Here is a 20,466-nt window from a genome sequence, read left to right as displayed (position 1 = left end):
CTTAGACTCTGGACAGGGTCGGTCTAAACATATATAAGGCCCGAGTTAAAAAGAAAAAAATGTCTCTCAAAGACAAATATAATAAAGATTCAAAAAAAATATCAATTACTCTTCAATATAGACGTGTTCAATTAGAAATAACATACAAACTAAATTGTTTATCTTGTAAGCTAATTTGAGTTTCAATCAACTTTAAACCCTAAAAATGATTTAGGCAATAATATATATATATATATATATATATATATATATATATATATATATATATATATATATATATTTATTTATATATATAAACTACATAGCCCATAAATTTTGGGCCCCCTGGAGTCGTGGGCCCTGGGCGGTCGCCCGGGTTGCCTACCATCTGGATCGGCCCTGACTCGAGATTAGGGTTTTTGAGGGAAAGGTGTCTGATAAGGAATGTCCAAAGGAGGCATGAGATGGTTTAAATAGGGAGCAAACCTTTAAAATTAGGGTTTAGAGGTTGGGCTAGTACGCCCAACGTACTAGCATGGCTTCTACGATCCTGCATCTCATGAGAACGTTGCGCGTACGCTCATGTACGCCCAACGAACACGCTAAAACGTGAAACTTAAACCGCAAGGAACCAAATGTGCAAACTTTGATTAAGTTAAGGGCTAAACTAATAATACCTGATAATCGTATGTTACAATTTAAGAGCTTCTAGTTTCTAGCTTTTGACAAAACGCTCCGTTTTAAACACAAAGTCTCGTTTGACACTACAAGCTTCTAGCGTTGAATTTAAACAAAACGCTCCAAATTCAAATGCTACTTCACGTAGCGTTTTGTTAAACGCTACCAGCTAGAAGCTACCTGCTACCAACTATTTTTTGTCAAGCACGCTCTTAGATTTTGTACCGGTTCGGTTCGGTTCCGATACCAAACTGATTCCTATTATGTTGTATTTGTTTGACACCATATAAGTTGCCTTTCAAGAAAAAACATGCTTCCACACCAAATGGGATTGAATTTTATTTTTCTTAGAAATATTGTTTTGTTACCACCTAGAAAAAATGGATTTTGAACCTACCGTAGAAGCTTGGATGTTTAGTAGATCATGTTCGAACCGGATATTGAGATTCATTTTCTTTCCACCAAACTAAGAAAGCTAAAATTTCAAACTCATGTATTGTTATATGTGCTAAAAATCCGTTCCAATATATATTCTAAGCTCGCTAATAGAGTTTTTACTTTGTGCATGTTTACTAGCTTTATTTGTGTTTTTTTTGTTTTTCGTTGTTTTGTTAAAATTAGAATAAAAAAAAAGTCACGACTTATATGGTGCCGAACAAATACAACATAATAGTATCGGAACCGAAGTAAAATCTCTATTAGCGAACAAATATAATAAAGCTAGTAAACATTGTTTTGTTAAAATCAGAAAAACAAAGCCACAACTTATAGGACTTCCTTTTAAATGATTATCTTATGATAAAAAAAATAGTTACATGATATATTAGACTTGAAAATATACGATTATCTTAATAAATAACTTTTTAATTTGGATAATAAAAAACTTCTTAATTTGGATGATATCTACTCATTCACATTATTATTAATAATAATAATAATAATAATAATAATAATAATAATAATAATAATAATAACAACGATAACAATAATAATTAAATTAAATTAAATTAAACATGAGAGATAGAAATTAGAAAGGAGATACGCATAAAAGTAGCCTCTTAATTTTTCACAATAAAACCAACAAACCATTATACTTTCAAACTAATGATTTTTACATCATGTTTGTAAGATGGCGATGTGGTATTTTTTTTTTATTAGTTTTATTCCTAATTTTATCTCATTTGACCAATAATCAACCAACCCACCCATCCCCTCCCCTCCCCTCCCCTCTCACGCTCTCCGTTTGTTTGGCATTCTTTGTTTTCTTTTTATAATAAACTAAAAAACAAGAAAAGGATAAAAAGAAAGTAAACGTCAAAAGGAAATATGACAACACAATTAAATATTGCAGTAATAATATCACTACATGCCACACCATCATCATATATATAAATAGATAAAATGCTAGAACAAAAGAATAATCAATCACAACCTCAACCAACATAACTTACATGACCTTCTTTAACCACTTTTCCCTCGACTTCGAGTGGCATCTCCCTCTAGCTTAAGACATATACTTACACGAGCCTTTACCTAACAAATTAAATCAAAATCAAGTTAATCACAATTCACACACAACCATAACCATCATCAAGGTACCCCTACTCTTACTTTTGATCACTCATGTTCGAATCCAAACACTCAAATGTGTTTATGACTTATCGCATTAAGTCATTTCCGTATTAAGTTCATTGAGTAAATCAACTGAAGTAAACTTTAACTTACTTGGATCATTGAACGTGATAACTCCAGTATGAGCAAAATCACAATTAAAGTCATTCCGGCCATTTGTCTGATAAAAAGCATTCATGATGAACGCGGCGTGGGCCCGCACATTATTCGGCTCAAAACAAGCCCCACCAGTCTGAATAGGTTTGCAATAAGGACCTTTGCTGCAAACATAATCAATGTTTGATTGGAGTGCAGCATCGGTGGCATCTGGTTTAGGCACACACCACTTTTTGCCTCGTGTTGGTGCCGCCGGCAATGATGGTTTTGGTGATGGACCTGTCGGCTGTTGCTGTAGTGTACCCACATTAAAAATATCATATGAGCAAATATTTAAGGATAAGTACAAGTATTTCTGCATAAGGTACATGTTATATGCAGATGTGTGTTTGTAATGGGTTTACAAATATTATAAAAAGTTTATAAAGTTGGTTATTCAAATACTTTTTGTTGCATGGTTCATGGTCCACATGACAACCTCACATGACTATCAACGACTCTATTACTATATATAAATATAAATGTTATGTAATTTATTTTAAATGCCGATTCTTCTTTTAATTTTTAAAAAGTGTTATTGTTTTTCTTACTTAAAAAATAAGCATCAGACGTTTTGGTTTAAATAATATAATAAAAAATTTGTTTTCATAATTATTATTGGCTGTGTATCACTAGCTTCTTTAATTCAAATACATTTAGTATTAAACTATGCTTTCTTTAATTCAAAGTTAACATAGATCAATAATAGAATGGGCTAATACCCTAATTCTTTGTCTTTAATAAACCATTAATAAATACATTTATTATACTATGCGTTCTTTAGTAAACATAATTACTAACATTGTTCAATTTTTGACTATTTAGAAGTCAAAATAGACGTCAAGATTTGTCTAAATCAGGAAATACGACGTCGTTATCGGTTTTCTGGTGGATCAGGTAATACGACGTCGTTATCTATGTGTCATGTTACTATCCAACTCCAATGAAACATCGACATGTGCAATCAAATCAGACGAAATTTTGGACTTCAAATTGGGAAAGTAATCAATTACCTGTGATCCGCGCAAGATCCCGATGTTGTAAACCTGAGTGAAATCCGGTCGAAAAAGGCCGAAATTTTTCTCATCCAATGATGGGCCTTTCAGATCTTCATTGAACAACGAAAATATGTAGGTCTCGAACTTTCTTCCCGGCATCAATGGCGTTCCAACGCTGGAAGCATCTCTCTTCAACAAACCACCGTTATACGCTGCCGCATTGACAGGATTCGCGTGTTTGTTTTGTGGGTCTCCCCCCGATGGCCACCCTGTCTCCGCCACAATGATTTCCACATCTGGGTAACCCAGCTTCTTCATCGAAATGTAAACCGCGTCCAGCAGTTGATCAAGCTGGTTGGTGTACCTTTAATTTCATTCATCAAGAACACAAATCAATAATTCCATTAACTAAAAAAGTTCAAAATCCCCACAAATCTTTAACTAATTGCTGTGACATGGGAACAACAAGGGTACCTTTTTCCGGTGACTTTATCGAACATCCCAGCGTTGGGTTTGAAGAGACAGAAGTTAGCATTCGCCGGAGAGTAACCAAAATACGTATACGGGTTAACCATGAAGCCCGATTTGGTTTTTCTCAAGAACTGGAGCATCGGGGCGAGATTACCCACATCCCATCCGGGTCTAAACGACGCGTTACTCGGCGGAGTAGATTCCTGAAGGATTCCGAGCGAATGTGGGCTTGAAATCTTAACATCGGTAATCCCGGCTTTAACCAGCGCCGCGTGAAGCACCCTCATCGCCGGCACGAGGTTATCGACGAGGTTCTGAGGCCCCCAGTGGAGCACCTCGGTGCCGACACAGATGTAATGGAACTTGGTAGCTGGGTGAAACGGCTTGATGTTGGCATTAACCCACCGGAGGGCGTTACGGGCGTTGGTGAGTGACGGGATGTCTCCGTTAGGGACGGTGACGGTGACGAGGATGCCGGTGTTGGCAAAGGCTTTGATGATGTCGGGATTGACGTCAAAGATTTTGATGCGGTCGATGACTGTTTTGGATTTCAAGAACTGAGCGACTTGAGAGTGTGATGGCAGGTTGTCGCCGAGGGTGCCGTAGTTGACGCCGATGGAGTGTACGGCAGCGGGGAGGAGGAGGAGGAGGAAGAAGAAAGAAACTCTCGAAAGCTCCATTTTGTGTGGTTATTTTTGAGGTGAAACGGAAAGTAATTTTGTATTGTTGACTGTTGTCGAAGGTTAAAAACATAGAAAAAGGTAGCGTGAGTGATGCATAGTGCGCACAATAGCGAACGGTGGCAGGTGGCGTAGGACATGCTTCAAGGAATTTATTTGAAATCAGACACCGCGTAGAGCCGAGAAACAACGTGTAGCCTTTTTTTTTGTCTTTCTTGATTTCTTATTCTTAAATCGTATTTGATTTGATTTTAAAGACATCACAAAAATGGAAAGATACAAACTCTCATACGAAATTGGCTTCTTTTGAAAAGGCATCAACTAGTAAGGGAATATGACTTATCAAGGTAATTAACTTTTCGGTATGTTCACATCTGGGTAACTATCTTTTTTTTGTACATATGTAGGTAACAAACTTTTTGGAAGTGTTCACATATAACCATTATGACCTACTATAACAGGTTAAATCCTAGATGTGAACGCTTTCAACAAGTTTGTTACCTAGATGTGTACAAAAAAAAATAGTTACCCAAATATGAACAAAACGAAAAGTAAAAATCAAATTACATGAATGGTCCTTGTGGTTTGGGGAATTTGTGGTTTTGGTCACTAACTTATTTTTTTTAACTTAAACGGTCCCTACTGTTTATTTTTGTTGTGCGTTTGGTCCCCGTCTTACCTAAAAATACTATTGTGCCCTTATTAATTTATTTTTTTAATTAATACTCTTATCTATGTATTTATTTTTTACATATTAAAAAAAAATTAATAGACCACACATATTTGTATCTCCTCCCCATCTTCTATTTCTTTTCCATCTTTAGTAACATCGATGTCTTCACCGTCCTTTTTTTTTTGGTACTTCAACTCTGGCAAACCAACACCATAACCTACTATCTCTTCATCTTTAATGGGTTGTGGTGCTGATTCGACGGAGTTAAAGGACCGAAAAAAGAAGTGATGATGAAGACGTCGATATCACTAAAGATGAAAAATAAATAGAAGTTGAGAAGGATGAAAGATGGGATGGTGATGAGATACAGATATGTGAGGTCTACTAATTTTTCTTAAACATATAAAGCATAAGTACAAAAACAAGAAAATTAATTAAAAAAATACCAAGGCAACAATAGTCTTTTTAGGTAAGACAGAGACCAAGTTCGTAAAAAAATTAAATAGTAGGGACCATCCGAGTTAAAAAATTAAATTAATTAAAAAATAAATAGTAAGGATCATCTGAGGAGATACAAATATGTGTGGTTTATTTTTTTTAAATATGTAAAAAATAAATACATAGATAAGAAAATTAATTAAAAAAAATAAATTAATAAGGGCACAAAAGTATTTTTAGGTAAAACGGTGATCAAACACGCAACAAAAATAAACAGTAAGGACCATTTAAGTTAAAAAAAATAAGTTAGCGATCAAAACCACAAATTCCCCCAAACCACAGGGACCATTCATGTAATTTAATTTTTATTTTTCGTTTGTTCATATTTGGGTAACTATTTTTTTTTTTGTACACATCTAGGTAACAAACTTGTTGTAAGCGTTCACATCTAGGATTTAACCTGCTATAGCAGGTCATAATGGTCATATGTGAACACTTCCAAAAAGTTTGTTACCTACATATGTACAAAAAAAGATAGTTACCCAGATGTAAACATACCGAGAAGTTAATTACCTTGATAAGTCATATTCCCCAACTAGTAACTACGAATTTCACAAAATAAATTCTGCAAAATCAATTGATTTTATGAAATTATTGTATTAACTACATTATATTTTAACTAAAGTTTAGGTGTTGGAAAATAGTTAGTCACAACCATTTGAATTTTGCAAATTTAGTGTTTTGGTTTTCTGAAGAATGTTACATTCAACATATAATATTAGTGACATTAGCTTATAACTAACATAATGCAATGTGGTTGTTTTCTAAGTAGTAGATTATAGTCTAAAAGGGCTATATGAATAAGGTCTGATTAGGTCCGGTCCGATGTTTTTGTTTGACTTTATCAATGCAGTGTGTTTGATCAGTGTAAAATAATCGTCTGACTCGGTTCTAAAGAAAAAAGAAGTTAACTTAGCTCTAAAGAAAAAAAATACAATATTCGTTTCCGAAACATGTAATTAATACAATGAGTACAACTTCCTTTAAGTTGTTTATATAATGTGTATGGGTGTTTAGTTGTGAAGTAGAAGGAGAATATAACAAGTTATAAAGTAGATTATCATTTCTAGGGATTATGATTAGAGAATCAGTGCTAGAACGTGAGGTTACGAGTTGTCAATCGAGCTGAGATATTCTCTTGCCTTATTATTGTTTTATTGTGTTTTGTAGCTTAATTATGAAGGGATATTGGAACCCGAGTTTGTTGTTAGAAGTTATAATATGGTGATATTATGAACTATGTTGCAAACCTAGCACGTGAAGTACACATACTGGTTGATATGGGTTATAAACATTAATTGGTGAAAATTTTTAGAAATATGAGATTAGCTAATAGCTTATAAGACTAAATTATTTAGCACTTGTAGTATGATGTTTAATTAGTCTGGTGATAATTGGTCATATAGTCTAGCTCGAAGTGAGTTGTAATGGGTTTTAAGGAACTTGTATTTGTTGAATAGGTGTTGGTAAGTGACAAGCTAAGAGGTAGTGGAAGCTAGAAACCGAAGCATGAGTTAGCCTTATTAACTAGCTAGGTGAGTAACTACGCTCTAACATTTATTACTGTTAATGTGTGTTGCAAGACAATATGTAGATTAGATATATTGTAATATTACTATGTTATGTATTATTGAGATGATGATATATTGTAGTATGATGACATAAGTTCGGGTGATAACCGATAGACTTGGTGGACATAAATTAGTCAACTATTAGACATTTTAGGGAATACTATATATTCCTTATGCATTTTTGTTATGGTGGATGTTGCAATGAATGTGGTGTGTCGTAACGTCCGTGTTTCTAGGCTAGGCATTAATGATGATGTAATAGTCTAGGTCAACCTTTGTAATTTTTTTTGAAGTAATAAAGATGTATTATTTGAATATTATGTGCTTATACTTGATTAATGAATTAAGGATAAAAATAAGCATCAAAAATAAATGTTAGATAAACCCGATATTTATGAAGAAAGTTGTAGTGGTTGAAATCAAGATTTCGGAGATATAAAGAATACCGAAATCCGAGTTATAACAAAGAAGTTATGACCTATCGAAGTTTCGTGACAGAACCGACACGACATTGTATGACGTAAAAATGGAATTTACGATAAAGTGCTTTTTAGCATTAATGATCTAAACGAAAGTCGTAGTATACATTAAACCGAAAGCGTGCATAAAAAGAATGTCCAAATCTGATTTCGTATAAGGAAGTTATGAATTTTCTAAGATTTGGTATAACAATATGCAGACCGAAACTCGAATTTTAGATCGAGTGATTTTTAGCCGAAACAACCTAAACGAGAATCAAAGATCTTGTAGATTGTAGTTTAACGATAAAAAGACAGACGAAAATAGATGTCGGATGAAGAAGTTATGATTTTTTAACGTACTTTTCCTATCCCGGCCTGTTAAAAATATAACATTAAAAACAAAGTCAAAATTAGCCGACAGAGTCTAAACGAAAGTTGTATAGTATAATCTCACCTATGTGTGGATGTAAAGAACATCAAAAACGGAGTTCGTATGCAAAAGATATGAATTTTTTGAAGTTTTGGGCACAAACTTCGAAACTTATCCGAAGGGAACGCGTTGCGTCCGAGGGAACGCCCCGTGTTCGCATGCAGTGGACACGCATCTCGCATCTTGACATGTCCGAAGCCCAAAAACCGATACACAGCCACACACCCACCGGAACGCGCTGCGTAGACCAGGCCAGGCTCCTATAAATAACAAGCGAAGCCAACCGGGTTTATGTCACTAAATTCTTATCTATTTCAATTTCTACTCTATTTTAGCCTATCCTAAACCCCCCTGAAGCCTAGGGTACCATCCTAGCACCCAAAGAAATATCAGAGCCCCGAAGTCTCCGAGAAAAAGAGTTTTTCGAGCCGAAACTCTGCCCGCGTGAAGCCCGGTTTTTGAGAAAACATCATGGTTTCATCGAAAAAGATTGTTTTAAGGGACGAAGTGTTGTCCAACCGCCGTCTTGTCAGGTGAGTCTGTAGTCACTTTCATTTTACACATAGATATGAAGTATTCTATATAAAATACGTGTTATGTGAATACATATTTATATATATATATATATATATATATATATATATATATATATATATATATATATATATATATTTGAGATGGATGTTGAATGAATGATTTATACAGATTTTTAAATGATTTAAATTGGATATGTATTTTATATCTACAAAAATGTTAGGTAAAACATGGGTAGATGAAATAGTTGGTATGTGATGAAAGATGAGTTGGATAAATGAGATGATCGGTGATATAGATCATGAGATGAGGGTGAGGGGTGGAATATGAGAGAAACCCTTACGCAAACGTTGGCCCCCGTCATTCAACAGAGTATGGATGACAACCATGGACTATTCTAGACGGTCCGTGGAACACTAGCAGGCTTGCAACCTGTAGGTGTTATGAACTATATGTTTATCAGATGTACTCTAAAACCCATTGAAATGTATTGCAGGTGGATTCCCGTGAATAATATTGTCGATAAATGAGAGCTATGGACTTAGCACGTGTTGTATAAACCCTAGCAACTATGGACTTAGTGATTGTTGTATAAACCCTAGCAGCTATGGATTTAGTGTCTGTTGTATAAACCCTGGTGACAATGTACTTCGTGCATATTCCTTAGGATGAATCCTTAGGAATGAGTGATAGATGATTCTTAGGGTAAATCCATAAAAAATAATTAAGACATGGTTATTTGTTATTAATCTGGAAGTATGGATTAAGATATAGTTATTTGTTATTAATCTAGGAGTATGGATTAAGACATGGTTATTTGTTATTAATCTGGGAGTATGGATTAAGACATGGTTATTTGTTATTAATACGGGATTATGGATTAAGACATTGTTAATTGTCCCTAGTCTGAGAGTATGGAATGAGCACAGTTATTGACCCACATACCCGATTCGGGAGTATGGATTAGGTCAAGAGGTAAATTTTAGATCTGAGAGTATGGATTAGGTAAAGAGGTTGATTTTAGATCTGAGAGTATAGATCGTATCGTTGTGGGGATCGATAAAGTGAGGTAATAAAGAGGATAAAGGATAATGGGAAATTGGATTGATTGTTTGATGTTTAAACATAATAAATTTATTTATTGTGGGTTGAAAACCCTATATGCTCACCAGGCTCCCAAGCCTGGCCCACTCAACTTTTTATATTACAGATAGTGGTTCAAGAGCATAATTGAATGATGACGAGGGATTTTGGATTATAGGCCAGTAGATGTAAATAATTGTTGTAAGGCCTATATCTTATTGTTTATGTTTTTGGTCTGTATCGGAACATGACATCTCGAGGTTTTGTAATATAATGAAAATACATTTCTTTAAGAAATGATTTGATAAAATTTTATCATATTTTGTTTTGGGAACAAATTCTACAACACCTTTTGAAAGACTACTCTGATTTTATTTTAAAAACATAAACGAAATCGGTCTTTTTTGGCCGGGAAAGTTGGGGATGTCACAGTTGGTATGAGAGCATTAGTTTAAGCGACCTAGGAATTTGTAGGATTGCTAGACTTAAACTTAGAATGCTAAGTGATGATCGTGAGATGCGTGTCTACCATATTTTAGACACGAGCACTAGTATATTTTAGGAAAGATGCCTAAAATGCTTTTATGTGTTAAATGCTATATGTCTGCCATATATGATATTATTTGTTTGGATCTATGACTTTGTAACAGCCCGGAATTTCAGGTATTTCTTTAAATTATTTTTGGGGCACATTTAGGAGGGGACTCGGCGAGTTGGTGCATGACTCGCCGAGTAGGACCATGGTCTTGGTCACAGATACGCGACTAGACTCGACGAGTCCAATAGGGACTCGGCGAGTCGACGCTGTTCAGCTGAAACCCTAGCCGTTTGATTCTGAATCGTATATAATGCCTTTAGGGCCGTCATGTCTCGTCTTTTGGCCGATTGAAGATACCTTAGGAGTCTGTGGGCATCTGGAGCAAGGGTGAGGGCTAGAGGAAGCTTGAAGAGGTTGTAGACAAGGAAAGGCAAGGTGGTGATCAAAGGAGGTTCAAGGGGTCGAGTTCTGAAGGTTGGGGACACAGGGAACACGTTTCCAGGTAATCTTCGGATCATATTTGTAGCTTTTACGTTGTATGCGAATTTAGGGTTTAGGAAACCCATTTAAGGAATTGATAGACTATAGTGTTGTTACAAGTGTTTAAACCCCTGTAATAGTATATGTGAAAGTCCAGGAAGCCCCATATCTATATACTACGGAATCATGCGAGATACAGGAGGCAGCGAATTGACTGCATGGCGAGGACTCGCCGAGTCTAATGATCAGACTCGGCGAGTAGCTTGAAGATTCACTAGGACTCGCCGAGTTGTTCTTCAGACTCGGCGAGTAGCTTGAAGATCTACTGGAACTCGTCGAGTCGTTCTTTAGACTCGGCGAGTGGAGTCGGGGTGTCTAGACTCGCCGAGTTGCCCTTTGCACTCGACGAGTCCGGTCAAGTTGACCGTTGACCTGTATGTAATTTAGTAGGGTCAGTTGTCTTGTTTGATAAGATCATTAATAAAGGTATGTGGTATTATAGGGAACCTGCAGATTAGCGGATCGAGTGCGAGTAGCTCGAAGGGTTTATAGCTTGCATACTACGAGGTGAGTCTTCTCACTATACTTCACCCGTAATGGTTTGACTGTGTGACCGGAAGGTTGTATGTGTTATATTTATGCTATGTCTAGGGAGGTAGATGCTATGTATGTGATGTATGCTTATATGTGATGTATGCTTATACGGGCCGGAAGGCGTGACTTATGTGATAGAAAGAACGGTATGATGTATGACTTATGTGTTACGTGTGATATGCTATATGTGTTATGTTTATACTGTTATGGGCCGGAAGGCAAAATACTATGGGCCGGAAGGCAATGTAATACGGGCCGGAAGGCGATATCTTATGGGCCGGAAGGCGATTATGTTACGGGCCGGAAGGCAATGTTATGTGGACCGAAAGGTCCGGGCCGAAAGGCGTATGTGGGTAAGTCGTATACTGGGGAACTCACTAAGCATTTATGCTTACTAGTTGTGTTTATGTTTTTCAGGTACTAGCGATGACCGTGGGAAGGCGCCGGCGTGACACGTACACACTGCCATCGATGAAGATCTTGGGGATTTATTATTTATACGTTTGCAATAAACTTGGAATAAACTCTTTTGTCGAATAATGATGTTTTATTTTAAATGAAAATTTTATTTGAAAATTTGAGCTGTTACAATTGGTATCAGAGCCTTGGTTTGAGGGATTCGGGTGTACTTTCGGGTGCAACTGAACTCAGACCGGGGATTTGAGGAAAAACCTTTTTAAATAATAAGGACACAACATTTCATAAATGGTAAGGCGGTAAAACAAGGATGGAGCAGTGTGTACGATCAGCCAGCGCCCGAACGGTAAAGATCCCTAGAATACCTTACAATGTTATATTATGCACTGAATTATGAATTGTTATGCATGCTAGAAGACTAGGTATACATGATAGGACTAGAATGGCCTGTTTTGTGATGCCTTGTCGAGGGAGATTGCTTATATGGGATGTTTGGCAGCATACAAGTAGATAGTGCATACTAGAGGTAGAGTACTCATTATTCGGGATTTGGGGAGGAAGACTTGGGACGAATACTGATACGGTGTGGTCGGTAGTATTGGGCCCGTACTACCGAAGACACCGGATCAGTGGAAGACCCAAGTAAGAATCCCTGGAAATCGGAGACTGAGTAGGGCGCGTATCGAGTACCATTGTACTTGGTGGAGTCTCTGATGACTTTATGTTGTATTTCAGAGACATTATGGTCATCACACGCAATGGGGCGAGTTCGAGCGGTGCGAGTGACGAGGAGATTCGTCAGATTATTCAGGAAGAGGTAGCTGCGGCGGTCCGGGCTGAGATCCCGGAGATGTTTGGGTCTATTAAGACCACGCTGATGGAGGAGTTTGAGGAGCGGTACGCCGCACTTACTGAAGCTGCAGTTGCTGCCGCTACCGCAGCTGTGGCTGCTGCTAGGCCGCAAGGGGGTGATTCATTACTATTCAGGGAATTCAGCAACACGAAACCCCCTGAATTTGATGGGACGCAGGATCCGATTGCAGCTATGAGGTGGATCGCCGACATCGAGGGGTGCTTCTATACTTGCTCATGCCCGGAGCACTTGAGGGTACGGTTCGCCTTGAACCAGCTTCGTCGGGGAGCGAAGGATTGGTGGAAGTTCGTGACGGTGAACTTCACTCAGGCAGAGATTTCGGCGGTGACATGGGAGAGGTTTACGGAGATGTTCAGGGACGAGTACGTTCCCCCGGTGGAGAGGGAGCGATTGATTCAGGAGTTCTTGACCCTTAAGCAGGGTACTGATTCCGTGGCAGTGATCACACGGAAGTTTCATGAGGGGGCAATGTTCTGCCCCGAGCTGGTATCTACGGAACAGTCGCGGATGAGCCGGTATTTGGGTGTTTTAAAGAGGGAGATCCGGGAGTTTGTGTCAAACTCCACCTATCGTACTTTCACTGAGCTTCAGGCGAACGCCAGGAAGCGCGAGATCGAGTTGGAGACTCAAGCGAGGGAGGAGGCTGAGTCTCGGCAGGTGGATCGACGGCCGGCTCAGTCTCAGCCGGCAGCCAAGCGGACTAAGTTCGCTGATTCGAGGATGGGAGGTCCGAAGGGTCGCACTTGCGCGAAGTGCGGCAAGAGTCACGAGGGGGTGTGCCGAGCTGGTGGTTGCTACAAGTGTGGCAAGGAGGGACATATTGCCAGGGATTGCCCTAAGGGGTTTATGGTTTGCTTTCACTGCAACCAGACAGGCCATCGGAAGGCCGAGTGTCCGCAACTTCGTCAGGGAGCTACACCTACTACCCGGACTACTGAGACCCGACCGGCGAAGGTTGAGGCCCCGAGGGCTCGCGGGAGAGCCTTTCAGCTGACTGCGGAGGAGGTCCGCGCTGCGCCCGATGTTGTGGTAGGTATGTTATCATTCACGTATTTACTTAAAGGTCGAAATGCTATGCTTATGTTAATGTATGTGTAGGTACTTTCCTTGTGAACTCTATGCCTGCTCTAGTGTTATTTGATTCGGGTGCGAGTAGATCGTTTGTATCGTTAGCTTTTAGTCAGCACATCGGCATTAGTCGTGAGCCGTTAAGTCGGCCTTTGAGCGTTTCTATTGCGGCTGAGAGGGTGATTTGTGCTACGGAGGTTCTTCGGGGATGTGTGCTAGAGATCTTCGGGGTCGCGTTTCCGATTGACCTCATTCCTATTGCGATGGGGGATGTCTGTGTCATTATAGGCATGGACTGGTTGAGCCGATTTAGCGCTGTTATCGACTGCGAGCGTCAGCTGGTGACTATACGAGACCCTAGTGGGGGAGTTCTTACGGTATACGGCGAGGGTACCCGTTCGGGATCAGCTTTTTGTTCGGCCGCTAGGGCGAGGCAATGCCTACAGCGGGGATGTAACGGTTTTGTGGCGTATGTGATGGATACGCGGGAGAGTTCCGAGAGACCGAAGACACTGAAGGAGGTTCCAGTGGTACGCAAGTTCCCAGATGTTTTTCCCGAGGATTTGCCGGGAGTACCTCCTACGAGGCAAGTAGAGTTTGGTATCGATCTAGTTCCAGGGGCTGCGCCTATTGCGAAGGTGCCTTGTCGTCTTGCACCTCCAGAGATGCAAGAATTGTCCTCGCAACTTCAAGAGTTGTTGGGGAAGGGATTTATTTGGCCGAGTAGCTCGCCGTGGGGAGCACCGATTCTGTTCGTCAAGAAGAAGGATGGTTCACACCGGATGTGTATCGATTACCGGGAGCTGAACAAGGTGACAGTCAAGAACCGCTATCCGTTACCGAGGATCGATGATCTATTCGATCAGTTGCAAGGAGCATCTTGGTTTTCCAAGATTGATTTGAGATCAGGGTACCATCAGGTAAGAGTGCGGGATGAGGACGTCCAGAAGACAGCCTTTAGGACGCGGTATGGGCATTACGAGTTCGTGGTGATGCCTTTTGGGCTCACCAATGCCCCAGGAGTGTTCATGGATCTCATGAACAGGGTATGCAGGCCGATGCTGGATCGGTCTGTGATTGTATTCATCGACGACATTCTGGTGTATTCGCGGTCTAGGGAGCAGCATGAGGGACATTTGAGGGAGGTCCTTGAGGTACTGAGGTTGGAGAAGCTATATGCAAAATTCTCCAAATGTGACTTCTGGTTACGGAAGGTTCAATTTATGGGGCACGTTGTAAATCAGGCAGGGATATTGGTCGATCCGGCCAAGGTGGAAGCGGTGATGAGTTGGGAGGCACCGAAGTCACCTTCGGAGATCAGGAGTTTCCTTGGGTTGGCGGGGTACTATCGAAGGTTCATTAGGGACTTCTCCAAGATCGCGGTGCCGCTTACCAAATTGACCCGAAAGGGTGTTACATTTTCATGGGGACCCGAGCAGCAGACTTCCTTCGAGACACTTCGTCAGAGACTGTGCGAAGCACCAGTATTAGCTCTCCCGGAGGGGATGGAGGACTTTGTCGTATATTGCGACGCATCGATTTCAGGACTGGGTGCAGTGTTGATGCAGAGGGGCCATGTGATAGCCTATGCATCGAGGCAGCTGAAGCCTCACGAAGCGAGATATCCCACGCATGACTTAGAGTTGGGGGCAGTAGTGTTCGCCCTCAAAATTTGGCGTCACTACCTGTACGGGGTTCGTTGTACCATATACACGGACCATAAGAGTTTGAAGTATTTGATGGATCAACCCAACCTAAACATGCGTCAGAGGAGATGGTTAGACGTGGTTAAGGATTATGACTGTGAGATCCTATACCACCCAGGCAAGGCTAATGTGGTAGCCGATGCATTGAGTCGTAGGGCGGAGAGCACTCCATTGCGGGACGTATGTTTGAGATTGACGGTGATGACTCCGGTATTAGATGCTATTCATGGGGCACAGGCCGAGGTTGTGAAGTCTGGGATGCAGAAACAGGAGCGGGTCGTCGGATTGATTTCAGAGTTCGTTATGGATGGACGGAGACTTCTGACATTTCGGGGTCGGATCTGGGTACCATTCGTGGGCGGTACGCGTGTTACTTTGATGGAGGAGGCACACAGATCGAAATTCTCGATCCATCCCGGTGCTACGAAAATGTATTTGGATTTGAGAAAGGAGTACTGGTGGCCTTGCATGAAGAGAGACGTTGCCTGGTTCGTTGAGAGGTGTTTGACCTGCCGTAGGGTTAAGGCCGAGCATCAGAGACCGCACGGTAAGTTGCAACCCTTGGAGATTCCTGAGTGGAAGTGGGAACAGATCACGATGGATTTCATCACCAAATTGCCGAAAACTGCCAGGGGAGTCGATGCGATTTGGGTGATAGTGGATAGGCTAACAAAGAGTGCACACTTCCTTGCCATTAGCGAAAGTTCATCAGCAGAGAAGTTGGCAGAGTTATACGTGAGAGAGATAGTATCTCGGCATGGAGTTCCGACCTCGATTGTTTCGGACCGCGATGTACGTTTCACTTCCAGGTTCTGGAAGAAATTCCATGAGGAGTTGGGTACTAAACTGCATTTTAGTACCGCATACCATCCCCAGACCGACGGTCAGAGCGAGCGGACGATTCAGACATTGGAAGACATGCTTAGAGCGTGTGTGTTAGACTTCGGGGGTAGCTGGGATGCGCATCTGCCGTTGGCTGAGTTTTCCTACAACAACAGCCATCATTTGAGCATTGGTATGCCACCTTTTGAGTTGTTGTATGGTAGGAGGTGTCGGACTCCCATTTGCTGGGGAGAAGTGGGACAGAGAGTGATGGGCAGTACAGAGATCGTACTTCAGACGACCGAACAGATTCAACGAGTGAGGCAGAGGTTATTGACCGCCCAGAGCCGACAGAAGAGTTATGCGGACAGACGCCGGTCCGAGCTCGAATTCCAGGTCGGCGACTTCGTTCTCCTAAAGGTTTCTCCTTGGAAAGGGGTGATTCGGTTCAGGAAGAGGGGCAAATTGGGGCCCCGGTTCATAGGCCCATTCCGGGTAATTGCAAGGGTAGGTCGGGTAGCTTATCGGTTGGAGTTGCCAGCGGAGCTGAGTCAGATTCACAATACCTTTCACGTATCACAGTTGAGGAAGTGTATAGCCGATGAAGCGGCAGTGGTTCCGTTAGAAGATATTCAGGTGGATGCGAGCCTGAATTACGCCGAGAGACCAGTAGCTATCAGGGATCGGAAGATCAAGGTTCTACGGAACAAGGAGATACCTCTGGTGTTGGTTCAGTGGCAACATCGGAAGGGATCGGAGATGACTTGGGAGCCGGAAAGAGAAATGCGGGAGCAACATCCGGAGTTATTCGCAGAATGAGACTTCGAGGGCGAAGTCTAGTTCTAGTGGGGGAGAGTTGTAACAGCCCGGAATTTCAGGTATTTCTTTAAATTATTTTTGGGGAACATTTAGGAGGGGACTCGACGAGTTGGTGCATGACTCGCCGAGTAGGACCATGGTCTTGGTCACAGATACGCGACTGGACTCGACGAGTCCAATAGGGACTCGGCGAGTCGACGCTGTTCAGCTGAAACCCTAGCCGTTTGATTCTGAATCGTATATAATGCCTTTAGGGCCGTCGTGTCTCGTCTTTTGGCCGATTGAAGATACCTTAGGAGTCTGTGGGCATCTGGAGCAAGGGTGAGGGCTAGAGGAAGCTTGAAGAGGTTGTAGACAAGGAAAGGCAAGGTGGTGATCAAAGGAGGTTCAAGGGGTCGAGTTCTGAAGGTTGGGGACACAGGGAACACGTTTCCAGGTAATCTTCGGATCATATTTGTAGCTTTTACGTTGTATGCGAATTTAGGGTTTAGGAAACCCATTTAAGGAATTGATAGACTATAGTGTTGTTACAAGTGTTTAAACCCCTGTAATAGTATATGTGAAAGTCCAGGAAGCCCCATATCTATATACTACGGAATCATGCGAGATACAGGAGGTAGCGAATTGACTGCATGGCGAGGACTCGCCGAGTCTAATGATCAGACTCGGCGAGTAGCTTGAAGATTCACTAGGACTCGCCGAGTTGTTCTTCAGACTCGGCGAGTAGCTTGAAGATCTACTGGAACTCGTCGAGTCGTTCTTTAGACTCGGCGAGTGGAGTCGGGGTGTCTAGACTCGCCGAGTTGCCCTTTGCACTCGACGAGTCCGGTCAAGTTGACCGTTGACCTGTATGTAATTTAGTAGGGTCAGTTGTCTTGTTTGATAAGATCATTAATAAAGGTATGTGGTATTATAGGGAACCTGCAGATTAGCGGATCGAGTGCGAGTAGCTCGAAGGGTTTATAGCTTGCATACTACGAGGTGAGTCTTCTCACTATACTTCACCCGTAATGGTTTGACTGTGTGACCGGAAGGTTGTATGTGTTATATTTATGCTATGTCTAGGGAGGTAGATGCTATGTATGTGATGTATGCTTATATGTGATGTATGCTTATACGGGCCGGAAGGCGTGACTTATGTGATAGAAAGAACGGTATGATGTATGACTTATGTGTTACGTGTGATATGCTATATGTGTTATGTTTATACTGTTATGGGCCGGAAGGCAAAATACTATGGGCCGGAAGGCAATGTAATACGGGCCGGAAGGCGATATCTTATGGGCCGGAAGGCGATTATGTTACGGGCCGGAAGGCAATGTTATGTGGACCGAAAGGTCCGGGCCGGAAGGCGTATGTGGGTAAGTCGTATACTGGGGAACTCACTAAGCATTTATGCTTACTAGTTGTGTTTATGTTTTTCAGGTACTAGCGATGACCGTGGGAAGGCGCCGGCGTGACACGTACACACTGCCATCGATGAAGATCTTGGGGATTTATTATTTATACGTTTGCAATAAACTTGGAATAAACTCTTTTGTCGAATAATGATGTTTTATTTTAAATGAAAATTTTATTTGAAAATTTGAGCTGTTACAGACTTGTTGCCGACCGGATCTGGAAACCTTATGTGCTCAGGATTCTAAGCGTATGACTACGATATTAGAACTAGCATGTAAATGTTTAGGAGTGATAAGGAGAATTTAAATATCTATCGTGAATAAAGATCTAAATTCGCCTAATTTGGTGTATAGATCATAATGGAAAGAACCCGAAGTGGAGCTGGAAATGCAAATAGGAATCAGCAATCTCAACCCCAAGTGATTGAGCAGGTGTTGGTGGTAGAAGCTGCACCAAAACCAATCACAAGGGCTGGAGTACAAGTCGTGATTCAAGCTATGATGGCTGAACAAAGGGAAGAAATGAGACAACTATTGTCGAACAACAGGAATGAACCTTTAATGCATGTTGAACAACCTGAACTGAATGACGGACAGTCAAAAGAAGGGGACGATAGTAGGACTGTCAGTCAATCGGAACCCCCAGTAGAGATTATGGACTGGACTATTCCCTTCCTATGCTCTCTCTCTCTCTCTCTCTCTCTCTCTCTCCCTCTCTCTCTCCGAAGGGTAAAAGACCATTCTACCCTTCCTAACCTCTTACATTTATCTTGACCAAACCCTAAGGTCAACAAAAGTCAACTCCAGTCAACAATCCAACTTTTGACCAGACTCGTCGAGTGCACTTGGGCGACTCATCGAGTCCATTTGATTCATGGCAACCCCAGCAAGCTCCCACTCGACGAGCTAATCCCTAACTCGTCGGGTCACCACCTCACTCAGTTTATCAGGATAAAACCCTAGGCTACTCACTGAGTCAGCGGATCGACTCGGCGAGTCTATTCAGACTCTTTTGCATTCACCCATTTTAGTGCAAGATACTTTCCCAAACTTTAGATCTATGCACTCAAGGCTCATTAATCACATAAAGGTTCGACCTTTATGTCTGTGCATCACTCATCCAGCTCTAATTGACAAAATAACCCTCAAAATGGTTTCTTTGGTTCAATATTCTTATGTAACTGCATAAAGTTGGGTTCTTGGGACTCTCTGGGCCTCTCAAGGTCTAGATCTGATGTCTAAGACTCAAAAGGACTTCACATGCTTCATATCTCAACTTAAAAGAGGGTAAGGAACCCCTAAATTCATGAGATCTACTAATCATATGAAAACAGGTATGGATTCATACCTCCAACAGCAGCCTTGAATGAAATAGTGTGAGATCTAAGCCCCTCTAATCAGTCAAGCTTGAACCTTCTCCTTCTTCCTTGCAAGAATGCACCAAAATGAAGCAATTAGCTCCCTCTATCTTTGTAAGCTCTCTGGATCGATTTGGGGTCTATCAAGGGGAAGTGTAGCTGCAAATGAAGGCCATAAAAGCCTTTAAATAGGTCACAAACCTGGACAATTAGGGTTTTCCTCAACAACGCTGACTCGGCGAGTCAGATACCTGACTCGTCAAGTCTATTCATTATACACGCCACCAAGTCGCGACCCCACTCAACGAGTTGAGGCACCAACTCGTCGAGTCCCTCCAAAATTCTTAAATTAAATATTAAGAATAATATACCTTGAAAATCGGATGTTACAACTACGATTCTAACTGACGAGGCATCCCCAATGCTAAATCTCCTGCAACCATAACCTCTCATGTAGAATTTAATGAGAAGTTTATGCTTTACTCGAACCCTAATACTTCATGTTAAAGGCCTCTCTAAGTCCAAAATCTGGTTGATATATCAATCAGATCCGACTGATGGTGCGGA

The 20,466-nt window shown here is 41.1% G+C and overlaps 1 protein-coding gene across 1 annotated transcript; it reads right to left on the bottom strand.

Moving 5' to 3' along the window:
- Positions 1-1,971: 1,971 nt before the first annotated feature.
- Positions 1,972-4,686, bottom strand: LOC145010853 (glucan endo-1,3-beta-glucosidase-like). Its single transcript, XM_078969401.1, has 4 exons — positions 3,897-4,686; positions 3,438-3,786; positions 2,383-2,677; positions 1,972-2,190 (listed from the first exon to the last, which is right to left on the bottom strand). Exons 1-4 carry the CDS (start codon positions 4,571-4,573, stop codon positions 2,162-2,164), a joined length of 1,350 nt encoding a protein of 449 aa, XP_078825527.1. The 5' UTR covers positions 4,574-4,686; the 3' UTR covers positions 1,972-2,161.
- Between the last annotated feature and the right edge of the window lie 15,780 nt (positions 4,687-20,466).

Source organism: Lactuca saligna, chromosome 8 (assembly GCF_052625555.1).
Source record: "Lactuca saligna cultivar CGN05327 chromosome 8, ASM5262555v1, whole genome shotgun sequence".
In the NCBI taxonomy this organism is placed as follows: domain Eukaryota; kingdom Viridiplantae; phylum Streptophyta; class Magnoliopsida; order Asterales; family Asteraceae; genus Lactuca; species Lactuca saligna.
Note: the sequence above shows the minus strand (reverse complement) of the source record. Positions and strands in the feature narration are given on the sequence as shown.

Coding starts and splice junctions, on each gene's coding strand:
- LOC145010853 (XM_078969401.1), bottom strand. CDS start 4,573: ATGGAGCTTTCGAGAGTTTCTTTCTTCTTCCTCCTCCTCCTCCTCCCC. Junction 2,678..3,437: donor GGATCTTGCGCGGATCACAG/GTAATTGATTAC, acceptor GGTACACTACAG/CAACAGCCGACAGGTCCATC. Junction 2,191..2,382: donor TATCACGTTCAATGATCCAA/GTAAGTTAAAGT, acceptor TTAATTTGTTAG/GTAAAGGCTCGTGTAAGTAT.